The sequence below is a fragment of the Gracilinanus agilis genome, chromosome 3 (genome assembly GCF_016433145.1).
Source record: "Gracilinanus agilis isolate LMUSP501 chromosome 3, AgileGrace, whole genome shotgun sequence".
NCBI lineage: Eukaryota > Metazoa > Chordata > Mammalia > Didelphimorphia > Didelphidae > Gracilinanus > Gracilinanus agilis.
Genome location: NC_058132.1, coordinates 331,087,483 through 331,099,509, shown reverse-complemented (window position 1 = coordinate 331,099,509; position 12,027 = coordinate 331,087,483). Strand labels below are relative to the sequence as shown.

The 12,027-nt window shown below is 36.2% G+C and overlaps 1 protein-coding gene across 1 annotated transcript in view; it reads left to right on the top strand.

Annotated features, from left to right (window-relative positions):
- The window catches only part of PCCB (propionyl-CoA carboxylase subunit beta), a 124,755-nt gene that overhangs the window by 5,189 nt on the left and 107,539 nt on the right, over positions 1 to 12,027 (top strand). The window contains exons 2-5 of the mRNA XM_044669991.1: positions 1,666 to 1,785; positions 3,934 to 4,002; positions 7,047 to 7,103; positions 7,865 to 7,978. Of these exons, the coding sequence (XP_044525926.1) occupies positions 1,666 to 1,785; positions 3,934 to 4,002; positions 7,047 to 7,103; positions 7,865 to 7,978 (360 nt within the window). The remainder of the gene's footprint in view (positions 1 to 1,665; positions 1,786 to 3,933; positions 4,003 to 7,046; positions 7,104 to 7,864; positions 7,979 to 12,027) is intronic.

Below are 12,027 nucleotides of genomic sequence, written 5' to 3'. Positions count from 1 at the left end.
TAAACATATATACAGGCAGCTAGGTGGCTCAGTGGATTGAGAGCCAAGCCCAAAGACAGGACGTCCTGGATTCAAATGTGACCTCAGATACTTCCTAGCAGTGTGATCCTGGGCAAGTCACTTAATCCCCTTTGGCTAGCTCCTACCACTCTTCTGCCTTGGAACCAATACATGATATTGATTCCAAGACAGAAGGTAAGGGTTTAAAAAAAATTTTATATATATATATATATATATATATATATATACATATATATATATACACACACACACACACATATACATACATATGTATATGTATGTGTATATGTATATATATACACACACATATACATATATATATGTATATATATAAATCAAGTTAAAGAAATTCCCTAACTATTTTCAGAAATGAATGTCTTATTTTGCACCTTAAGCCCATCACCTCTTTGGGCAGACGAATAGCCTGCCAACTGGTCCTCCAACTGGTCATTTCATTGATCAAATTTCTTTCAGTTATTTGTCTTTACAGTGTTGTTATTGTAAAAATTGTTCTATTTGAATCAGTTCACACAGGTCTCCCCAAGTTTCTCTGAAGCAGTCTCCATCATTTCTTAGGGTTCACTAATTTTCCTTAACAGTAATTTGCTATAATTTGTTCAGCCTTTTCTTAATTGATGGGCACCCACTTAGTTTCCAGTTCTTTGATGTCAAAAAGAGCTGATTTAAATATTTGTGTACATCCAGCTTCTCCTCCTTCAATCTCATTGGGGTATAGGCCTAATAGTGGTATTGCTGGGTCAAAGGATATGCACAAAGGAGGGGATAGTTTCAGACTGTTTCCAGAATGTCCAGCCATATATCTAGACCTTTTCACAATTCAGCTGGTAGTGCATTAGTGTGCCTATTTTCCGATGCCCCTCCAGCAGCTGTCATTTTCTAATTTATTATATTTGCCAACCTGATGGATATGAAACGAAATCTCAAGAGTGGTTGTAAATCTGCATTTCTTTAATTATTAATGATTTGGAGCACTTTTTAATATGGTTCATTGCATGGATTTCTTCTGGGAACTGCCTATCCTATCCTTTGACCATTTAACTATTAGATAATGGCTTTGGTTCTTAGAAATTTGAATCAATCTTGTATATATCTTGACTATCATACTATTATAAGAAAAACTTATTGCAGAGATTTTTCCCTAATTTACTATTTCCCTTCAAATTTTAATTGCATTTTTTTTTGTTTATACAGAACCTTAAAATTTTTATGTAATTAAAAGTGCCTATTTTATCTTTGGTGGTCTTCGTTATCTCTTATTTTACCATGAACTCTTCCCCTGTTGCCTGTAGTTGCAATAGGTATATTCTTACTTAATCTTCTGATTTGTTTATATGACCTTTTATATCTAAGTCATGTTATCATTTGGACCTTCTCTTTGTATATGATGTGAGATGTTTGTCTAAACCTAATTTCTACCAGACTGGGAAAATAGCATTTTAACCTATATCTTAATCAGGGAGGTAGGATAGTCTCCAGATTTATGATGGTGGCAGCCAGGGAAAGGGAGTACAGATGGGTAAAGAGCGACAGAAGGCAAGCATGCTTATTTATAAGCCTGTTTTTCCTTGCATGATTCACAGACTGACTTATTCAGGGCAATTTGTGTGTTCTTTTTAATTTCAGGGAAAACTAACAGCCAGAGAACGAATCAGTCTCCTGTTGGACCCTGGGAGTTTTGTTGAAAGTGACATGTTTGTAGAACACAGATGTGCTGATTTTGGAATGGCATCTGATAAAAATAAGGTATTTATTCAGAAGTGTGGTATGCATATATAATTGTATGTTATATAGTTTTTATTCACATCTCTTATATGCTCTACTTGTGGTCCTGTTGCATAATGGAAATAGGGCCTGCCTCAGAGAGATCCAAGTTGAAATTCTGCCTCTAATACAAAACACAAGTTGCTCAGGTTCTGAGCTCCCCAAGTAATTTTCTAAGGTTTGAGGCTGCAGAACAGTTATATCCCCTGGCAAAGGAAAATCATTAATGAAATCATGGCTCCAGGCCAAAAAAAAAAAAAAGATCTTTGCTACAAAATAGTAAACAAATGAGTCTTTTCCCCTGGTGGCTGAGTATCCAGTAACTGGTTCTGTTGTGGGGTACTTCGGAGAGAGCCACCTCATAGGAAGGCTACCCAGATGACTCAGGTTTTTGATTAATCTAATATGTGCCAATTTTCTGTAGAGGAGAGCTTGAATCAGAGATCTTTGTTAGGCAGTGTAAGGGGGGGAAAAGGGTTTTTTGGGGTTTGATATATTAAAAGACAGTCGCCAGAGGATTGAAGTATTATCAATCCTCAATTAAGAATAATCTCAAGTCGAAATTGACTTTTATGGAAGTTTATTTACAATTAAGAAGAAAGAGAGGAAATAAGGAAATAAGAATCTAACTTATTAGGTAATTTGCTACGATCCTCTAATTAATCCAGGTAGATCTAATTAACCCATAGCCAAGAATCAGAGGGCCAGAGGGCCAGAGGCCCGGAGGTGAATGAAGCAAAAATTCATTCACAGAGTCTATTAAAAGAAGTTTCTTAAGAGAAGGTCAGGAAGATTCAGTCTTTAAACTCACCATGTGGAATTCAAAAGAAGATATTTAAAGTAGTCTCACCAAGGTCTCAACACTCCTTCATGGACCAGAAGAGCTCTTTCATCAGCCGCCCTCTTCACCAGAAGCTCTCAGCTGACTGAGGACCTTCTCCTTTTAAAGGGATCACTTATGCGTCACTTCCTGTGCCTCCCTCCTAATTTGTATGTCCAATCACAATAGAGGCTTCTCTCATAGTACGCCTAGGGAGCGGTCAGTGATTCTGATTCATCACCCTCTCTAGCACATGTGGGTTAGGATCTCCCAGAATTTGGAGGTGCTCTCACCTTTGGTGATTAAATCTAAATATGGGAAGTGTAGACTTAATCTAATTATCACAGCAGTCACTTCTTTTAGGCTTGCACTCATTTGACAGTTCATCACCATAATGCATTTTTCATAAACTCGCTAGTTTGGTTGCTTAGATTTTCAACACTATAGGAAAAAGGTCCTGGAATAAATGTTCACAATAACATTTTAGTTTCATTCTGTTTTAGCTGAGCAAACAGATCAAAGCAAAACACATAGTCTGGTAGACTTTTGTGTATGTTATATATAAAATTTAACAAGAAAAAGAAATGCACCATATGTTTGTTTAATGAATGCTAAGCAAATTGCTGGACAGTAGGGAAGAAACAAAATTTAGATAAGGACATCTCAGTAATGTATTACCATTTAGTTTTTTTTACCATACAAATCAAAATTTAATTTTCACAGCTCTCTAGCAGTGAGAATTTTATAACATTAAGCTTGGTCTGGTTTTTCTATGTGTAGATTTGCTATAGTCACTATATATTCTTTTGCCTGGAAAATTGTTTTAATCCCTTAGTGGTATTTACATTTGTCTTTTTAGGAGAATTCCCATTGGTTGTTGGAATTCCCTTTAAAATGGTGGTTTTCCTTTTTTTCAAAAATTCTATTTGGTTTTTTACTTTAAAAAATATTTAAAATGTATAATTGTCAGTATTCCTTGAAGACCTTAAAACTCTGCAGACTCCATGACTGTAGGAATCCATGATTCTAGACCCCTGGCAATAAGCATGTTCTTAGGAGCAGAATTAAACCTAAAACTATACTACTAGTTCTTGTTTCTTATGCAGTTTTAGAAATCTGTTCAATCTTTCACCCAGGATGATTGCATTAATGAAGTTTACAGGTGTTTTGTCTTCATCGTTCATATTTGTATTCTAAGCAATCATCTCTGGGATTATTTTAGCTCTCATTTTTTTTAAACAAAGCAACAGTCAAGTTCATTAAAATAAATTACATCCATATTCTTTTGTCCTTTTTTTTCCCCCTTGCAGTTTCCTGGGGATAGTGTGGTAACTGGCCGAGGCCGGATCAATGGAAGATTGGTTTATATCTTCAGTCAGGTATATTCATTGTGGATATTCAGTTATCACATCTAACTGTAACCTGATGTAATATGTCGAGATTCAGCAGATCAAAAGGAGAAGGGAGCAAGAAAAAAATTAATCAGTTAGTCTTAAGATAGTGGAAATTTCTGCTTTTTTGAGGTAGAATTGTAATCTGGGGAGAAGGGGCATTATCCCAGAGAGGCAGGGCCTGGGGGTGCTGTGTCATGTATGTTCTCGGACATGATAATGTTGGGTTGTTCAGTTTTGCATTACTGCTTTTCTTTTAATTGCAAAGATGGAAGTAAGAAGGATATGAATATAAAGTTATTAATTAAACTTTGTAAAAAATTAGTCCATAATTAAAAACATATAAAGGTGGTGGTTAGCCACAAGGTGGAGTTACAGTAGAATGTAAACAGAGATTGCTTAACAAATGCTTAGTGAATAAATGAAGGAATTAGTAATAAGGTATGTCTCAGGAATTTTTCATTGAGAAAATATATGTCTTTAATAGAGCATTATGTTTTTAGGAAATGCCCAAAGCAGAATCATCGTTATGTTGTGATATTGATTCTAGAGATTGTGAATTTCCTCTGGAGGTAGTTGGCAAATGAGCTACGTTAGGTTCCAGATGGAAAATGTCTTGAAATAGAGAATATTTCTGAGGTATACTACTGTGTCTGTAATTTTTAAGCATATAACTATGGTATTTTTTGGGAGCCAAGAAATTGAATCTTAAAAGCATGTGCTCTCTTGAAAGTATTCATAATTAGAGTTCTAATTGGGTCATGTGAAATAAATAGCTTGTCCCAGGTGGATGTTTTCAAGAGATGAAAATTTAAATATGGGCAATTTTTTATTTTAGTGCCCTCCACAGTCTAAAATTAGTTTAGAAACATAAAATACATTATATATATCTTGGTTTGCCTGTAAAATGGCATAATTTAGTATATTAAAAATTCAGTAATAATAGTAGTAATTTATAGTTAGCATTTATATGGTGCTTTAAGTTTTGCTCAGCACTGTACAAATATCTCATTTTATCTTCACAACTGTAGAAGCTAGGTGCTATTATTATCCTCATCTTACAGATGAAGAAACTGAGGTAGAGAAATTTTTTTCTTTTAAAGTAACTTGTCCTGGGACATGCTAGTGAGTGCCCAAGGCCAAATTTGAATTTATGGCTTCTTAACTCCAGGACCAACTCTCCATGTGCTGTGCCACCTAGCAGTCTATATAATTCATTGAGGTGTAATTTAATTAGGTAAAAATAAACTATGCTCGGTTAACTCAAAAATGTTTCTATGGGGGGTGAGGGGGTGCGTTAAATGGAGCTACAAGCTATTGTCTTTAAATGGTTAAGTGTCTTTAGTTTTTGTTAAGTAATTATCAAGTGAAGCAGAGAAAAGATATTTTTTTCTGGCTCCTATCACCTCAGTGACAGAAAGCTACAAAAAATATTTGAAAATATTTGAGAAAATCAAAGAAAGAGACAGACATTTTGTCAGTGTATTTTGCCATATTATTATCAGTCCCTCTTTTTTGAAGCTCTCCCTGGCAGCATTTTCTGCTGCTTCTGATGTTTTATTTTTATCATCTTCAAAGAACCTGTGAAATGCAAAGATTGGCCTGGACTGTAGCAAGCTTCTCTGGATTTTTTCACATGTTCATATGTCTCTCAGTTTGGTATATTTGCTGGTAGAGATGGGGTCCTTACTCATGCTTTGGAAGTGGGAAGAACCAGCAACAGCAGAGAAGTGGGAGGTAGGAGGGAAGGTCCAGCCAGAGGCCACATACCTGAGGACTTCCTGAATTTCCTGACCTGTGAAGACATCTTTCTAGGACTGACACCCATGTGAGAGGAAGCCTCAAGCCTAACGGTTGGGATTTTCTGTTTCCCGTCTATTTCCCTCAATTCCCATTGTAGCCACGTGATTTGGGGCAAGTTCTGAACCTTTTCCTGTCTCAGTTTTCTTCTTTGTAATATAGGGGAAATCATCTTTGCATCACTAACTTCAAGGGTCACTGTGAGGAGAGCATTTGGCAAACTGAAGCGCTCCCTAAATATGCGTGTCCAGTGTGTTGTGGAGTTTTACTGCTGGTTTCATTAATTGTTCTGCCATCATTTTTGTTTTTACCTTTGACACAGGTAAAATGCCTCCACATTTAGGCCTTTGAGGCCTAGTCAGGACAGGAGAATAACTACCAAAAGTCCTTAACTACATCAACCTTTAACCAGAGGAAGCCCACTAGAAAGAGAACAAAGCATCTGAGAGACAGTATGGGGCAGTGGGAAGAGCATGGGCCTCAGGGTCAGGAAGACCTGGGTGCAAATCCTTTCCTTAGAATGCTGAACCTTCTGTGTAAGCCTGGGCAAGTCTCTTAACTTCTCCATGTCTCAAGTTTCTCTACTCTAAAACAAGTGGTATGGACATAGTGGTCTCTTAGGTGCCTTTTAGCTCTGTCTATAATCCTGTGATTCTGCTATATGAAAATGACAGGAATGCATTTTGATTTTAGTATAGAGGGAACTATAATTTCATGTAGTAATACCTCCCATTTAATATGACACCTACTATGTGCCAGGCACTGTGCTTTACAATTATTATCTCATTTGATCCTCACAACAACCCTGAGAGGATAAGTGCTATTATTATCCCCATTTTACAAAGAGTCAAACTGAGGCAATCAGAGTTAAGTGACTTGTCCAGGATCGCACAGCTAGTAAATATCTGAGACTGGATTTGAACTCAGGTCTTCCTAACTCTAGGTCTAGTGTTTTATGTACTTCATGACCCAATTTTACACACATTTTTGTATTACAAAGCTATTAGAAACATCTTTGGGGAATAAAGGCTGGATAGCCACAAAATAGGAATCCCTTTTCTTAAGTACTTGGCTCATTATTTGAAAATAATGCAGAGTCCAAAGTTTTTGCAAATTAAAGTTCCTAAAAGTCCTTGAAAAAATGAAGAGCAAAAACCTTTGTCTTGAATACCCACCCTTCCCTGCATCTTTTACAAATTTTAATTGTCATTTCTTTTCTTCCTTCTTTTTAGGATTTTACAGTGTTTGGAGGAAGCCTGTCAGGAGCTCATGCCCAAAAGATCTGTAAAGTAAATATTTAGCAGCAAAAAAGGGTCAAACTCTTTTGCTTGCACTTTCAATCAATGTCTTTTGAAATGTAAAACAGGCCTTAAGTGCCCTCTGGGGTCTCATTGAACCTCTTTGGTAAGGTAACCCTGCCAGCCCTGCCAAAGAGGCCCAGGAGCAGAAAAACAAGGCAGAGAATCAGTTTGATGAGATTTTGGGGTTGAAGATAAAGGGTATGTAGTTGCCTTGTAATGTACAAGGGGTTTTTTCTATCAGGATCATAAAAAATGAATTTGTCTCAGGCTGCAGACAGGGAAGGAAAAGTCAGTCTGGGATTAAGTGTAACCTAAGTTACTGCCCATTCTATTATCAGTACTTTTGAACATATCATTGAGATAACTATGTGCCAAAAGGATTGTTGATTCTTGAAAGTAGTAAAAAAGTCGGAAGGGCAGCTGGGTGGCTTAGTGGATTGATCAGGTTATACATGAATCTATCATGCAAAACATACTTCCACATTGATCATTGTTGTAAGAGAATACTCATATAAAACCAAATCCCCCAAATAAAAACATGAATAAGCTAATGTGAAAAATTATGCGCTTTCCATCTCTACTGGTTCTTTCTCTGGAGGTAGATAGTGTTCTTTGTCCTAAATTGTTATTCTTTTCACCTTTCATGAAAAATGCTGTAAATGTGTGTTGATAAAATGCTATATTTTTATTAAGTGCCAGTGGATAGTGATAGAATGTTGTTATAACACAAGTCTTTGTGCTCCCTGTAGGTCATGGATCAAGCTATGATGGTTGGGGCTCCTGTAATTGGACTGAATGACTCTGGAGGAGCTCGGATCCAAGAAGGGGTAGAATCCTTGGCTGGTTATGCCGATATATTTTTGGTAAGAGATCCAGGTTGAAGAGAATGAAGTAAAAATATATGGGATTATTCAACCTTTGACTGATACAACTTTGGGGTATCTGACTATCTTTCTTGAGTTTTCTTCTGTTTAATAGGATTTGTTCTGTTAATAGCCATTCTGGGTTTTGTAGAAGTATCTGGATCAGTGATATTGAATTGGGAAAATGTGGTCATAGGAAACTATATCTTTTTTGAGAGAGACATGCCCAAGATTAAACACCTATGATTTAAAATTTAAGAACAAGGAATAAAACTTTATTCATCAATTAGAACTACATTTTCAAATGTATTTTAATTCTTCATTATGGCCAATTGGGGTGGGGTTGATCTGGTGGAGGAGAGGTAGAAAGAGAGAGACAGAAAGAATTTTACTAGCAAAATAGCTTTACAGAATGCAGAACAGTGAAACAGAGAGAGTGAGAGAGGAGTATTAGATGAGACAGAGGTACCTTATAGACAGATCACTACAGAAAAGGAGAGAGAAGAAAATCAAAGCAGGGATTCTTGCCTTTTTTGTGTGATGAAACTTTGACAGTCTGGTGAAACCTATGGAACCTTTTCCAGAATAATGTTATTAAATATATAATCCTTTTTGAAGGAAACCAATTATATTGAAATTCAGTTATCATCTTTTAAAAAATATTAAGTTAGACACTCTTGATGCAGCTTAACTTTCCCTTTGACTATAACATGAATAGGATTATCTCAGACATTTTAAATCAACCAGACAATATTAATTGAATACTTAATATACTGAGGTGCATAGTAGCTGATCATTCACTAGTCACTACTCTTCAGCTGTGAGGAGGCATTATGGTTCAGTGGAAATGGACTTGTATTTGGAGATAGAGGGCTTAAATTTGAATCCTGACTCTGCTGCTTAAAACCTGTGTGAACTTAGGCAAATCAATTAATCTCTGACCCTCAGTTTTTTTTCATCTATAAAATGAGGGAGTTGGACTTGATGACTTCTAAGGTCCCCTTCTAGCCCTGAATCTATCATCCTGTGAACTTTCCCTTAATTCTTTATAGTCAAACTAAAGGTCAATACTCTAAATTCAAAAGTTGTAGCAGTCTTCCAGGGGAGAATTTTTTTCTTTGGGATTTATTGACAGTGACTAGGACAAAATTAGTCTAGGGACCAAAAAAGAATCAAGTGGGGAGCCAGATTTAGCTCATTGGTTTGACACATTCTCCTTAACCTTTCTTTCCTGTATCTACTCTCCTCCCAGTAGAGAAAAGGGACACTAATTACATTTAAATTTGAAAATTGCCTGAGAATTTACATAGGTCAGGGGCAAAGATAGTTAAAGTTGTCAAAGTTTAGATTTGGAAGCTTAGTTTAGAGATCATTTATTCTAATATATCATTATAAAATTCCACGACCTGCATTATGAAGGAATCTTGGCTATAACAAGACTTTTTATTACAGTTTTTTAAATCGTTCAATTAAAATTCAGTAGATATTAATGAGGTACCTACTCTGTTCCAGGCACTAAGGATATAGAGATATAAATGAAATAGTCCTTGCCATCAGCAAGCTTGTATTCTAATTATAAGGATAATTGTTAGAAAAACTGAGACAAAATCCCCAACATATTAAAACATTAAGCTATTTACAGCATTCTCCATTCTCTTCTGAATGTGCATATAATTGGGTTTTATAAATCTATGACCATTTTTTTCTAATTTGTTTAAAGTGGTAAGCAGGCAACAATGAGTAATTCTGAATGCTAAGCTTATGTGAACAATATTTAATGTTGCAATCAAAATTAAGAGCAAATATAATTTGACATTTATTTACTGATACATATAATCTTACGGTAGTGTAGTAATTGTGTATATAAATGGCAGTGACTGTAATTTCATGTAATTTCCATAGCCATGCCCGGTTTTTTTGTTTTTCTCTCCTCACATCATTTGTTTGAACCCTGTGATGAGCAATAGTGCTATTCAATTTTCTGTTGTATCTTAGTTTGATTCTTATCCTCCATATAGACACATATGCTATAGAACAAAAATTCTACATTTCAAAAATAAATATGATAGAGAATTCTCAGAATCAAATAGTTGTCTCAAAGTAGTTGTATTCATATTATCTTCTTTGTTTAAAAATGTTCATTAAAGAGAAGAAATTAAAAAAAATTTAATGATATATAAAATAAAGATTCTGAATTCAACCTTCTAATAGGGCCATTCCCCACATCCCTCAATGTCTCCCCGTAGTAGCCTTGGCCAGAAGCTCCCAGGCTTATGCTCCCTGCCCCGATTCTATTCCACTATATCCTTCTTCTCACCTTCATCTGCTGGGACTTCCATACATTTCCATCTCTCCTCTCACCAGATATACTTCTTCTCCGAGCAACTGGGCTCTGAGGCTCTAGATGACTTGCCTGGGGTGGGATGAGGAAGATCCAGGCCAAGGGGGTTGACGGTATGAGGAAGGAGTCGTAATCTCTTCTACGTAGCAACACCGGGAGAGGAAGGAGTAGGTGGGCGAGGGGAAGGGACAAGAAAGGCAGGCAGTTAGGTAGGCAGGATTAGGTAGACTGTAAAATCAAGCTAACCTATTTCTAAGTTTTTGGAAAAGGACTCATAGGTCATTGCTGGTACTCTTCCCCTAAAGGAAATGGGATAGTTTTGGGGAAAGAAGACTAGACAGACTCTTTGAGGAGAATGACTCAGTATAACCAGTTTATTTTTAGGCCTCACCTCAAATATAGTATGATTTTTAGAGGAAAGGAACAGGATCTTATGCTGAAAACTCTCCCCTATCTACAGTACTTTGCTAATGGCTGTAATTTGTTTAATAGGAGGCAAAGCTTTTCATTCTGCAGGGAGAGACAGAGGGCTTCTTTCATTGCTTCTGGTGGAACTGAGGCTCTAGAGCCCAGGTTATTAAAACCTTTTTAATGGCATAGACCCCTTCTCAGAACAATATTTTTAAGTACATGAAACAACATACCTGGGATTACAAAGGAAACCAATTATATTGATATATAGTTATCAGGATAGTAAAAAAAATTGTGTACTTAACCCCTACACTAGAGTAAGTAAGTTTGTTGGAGTATAAATGACAGATAGAATATCAGTGGAAAGAGATTGGAAAACCTAAAGTGAGAGAGCCAGGACAGCAACTTAAATACTACCCCTAAGGTGGTAAATGTTCTTTTCCCCTCTCCCTGCCAGTCAGCACCATTTTCTTCTGTGGTTGGTGTGTCACTTGTTTCCCTGGGTTTATGGTGCCTAGGTTGCCCAGGAAAAGATAGAGGTGGATGGGAATAAGGAGGGACACTTTTTCCCCCTCTAATATTCTGAAATGGACAGGGTGCTAGTTGGAAAATTCATTTTATCTTCTAGAGAAGCTGCCTCAGTGATGAGGGTCCTAGCAGAACAGATGGGAATTTGTCACTTTTTTTTAAACCATTTTCTCCTCTTCTCATCCTCTCCCACTCCCCAACCTGTTGGGGGTGAATTGGTTCTAAGCCAGAAGGTAAGGGTTTAAAAATAATAGTAATTCTTGATAGTTTACCTTGATAGGTAATTTTAGGGAGTGTTGTCATTTTTATTATATATTAGCTCAGCCTTGTCCTTAAGCAGGTAATATTTCTCCAGTTCTTTAGACCTGTCCTCATTTATGTAAAAAGTTTTTAGTTGTGTTATATGATGCTTGCACATGTCTTAGTGGATATATGCTGAAGTATTTTATACATTTCATAGTTATTTTGAATGGAATTTCTCTGTCTCTTCCTTCAGGGTTTTGTTGGTAATATGCAGAAATTCTGATGATTTTTGTGAATTTATTTCTTATCCGGCAACTTTGCTAAGGCCATCATTTGCTTCAGTCAATTTTTTAATTGGCTCTCTAGATACTCTAAGTAAACCAATATGTCATTTACAAAAAATGATAATTTTATTTCCTCTTTGCCTTATGTTTATTCCCTCAATTTTTTTATTGAGATAAAGCATTTCTAGCATTGTATTAAATAGTAATGATGACAATAGATGACTTTGCTTTACTCCTGATCT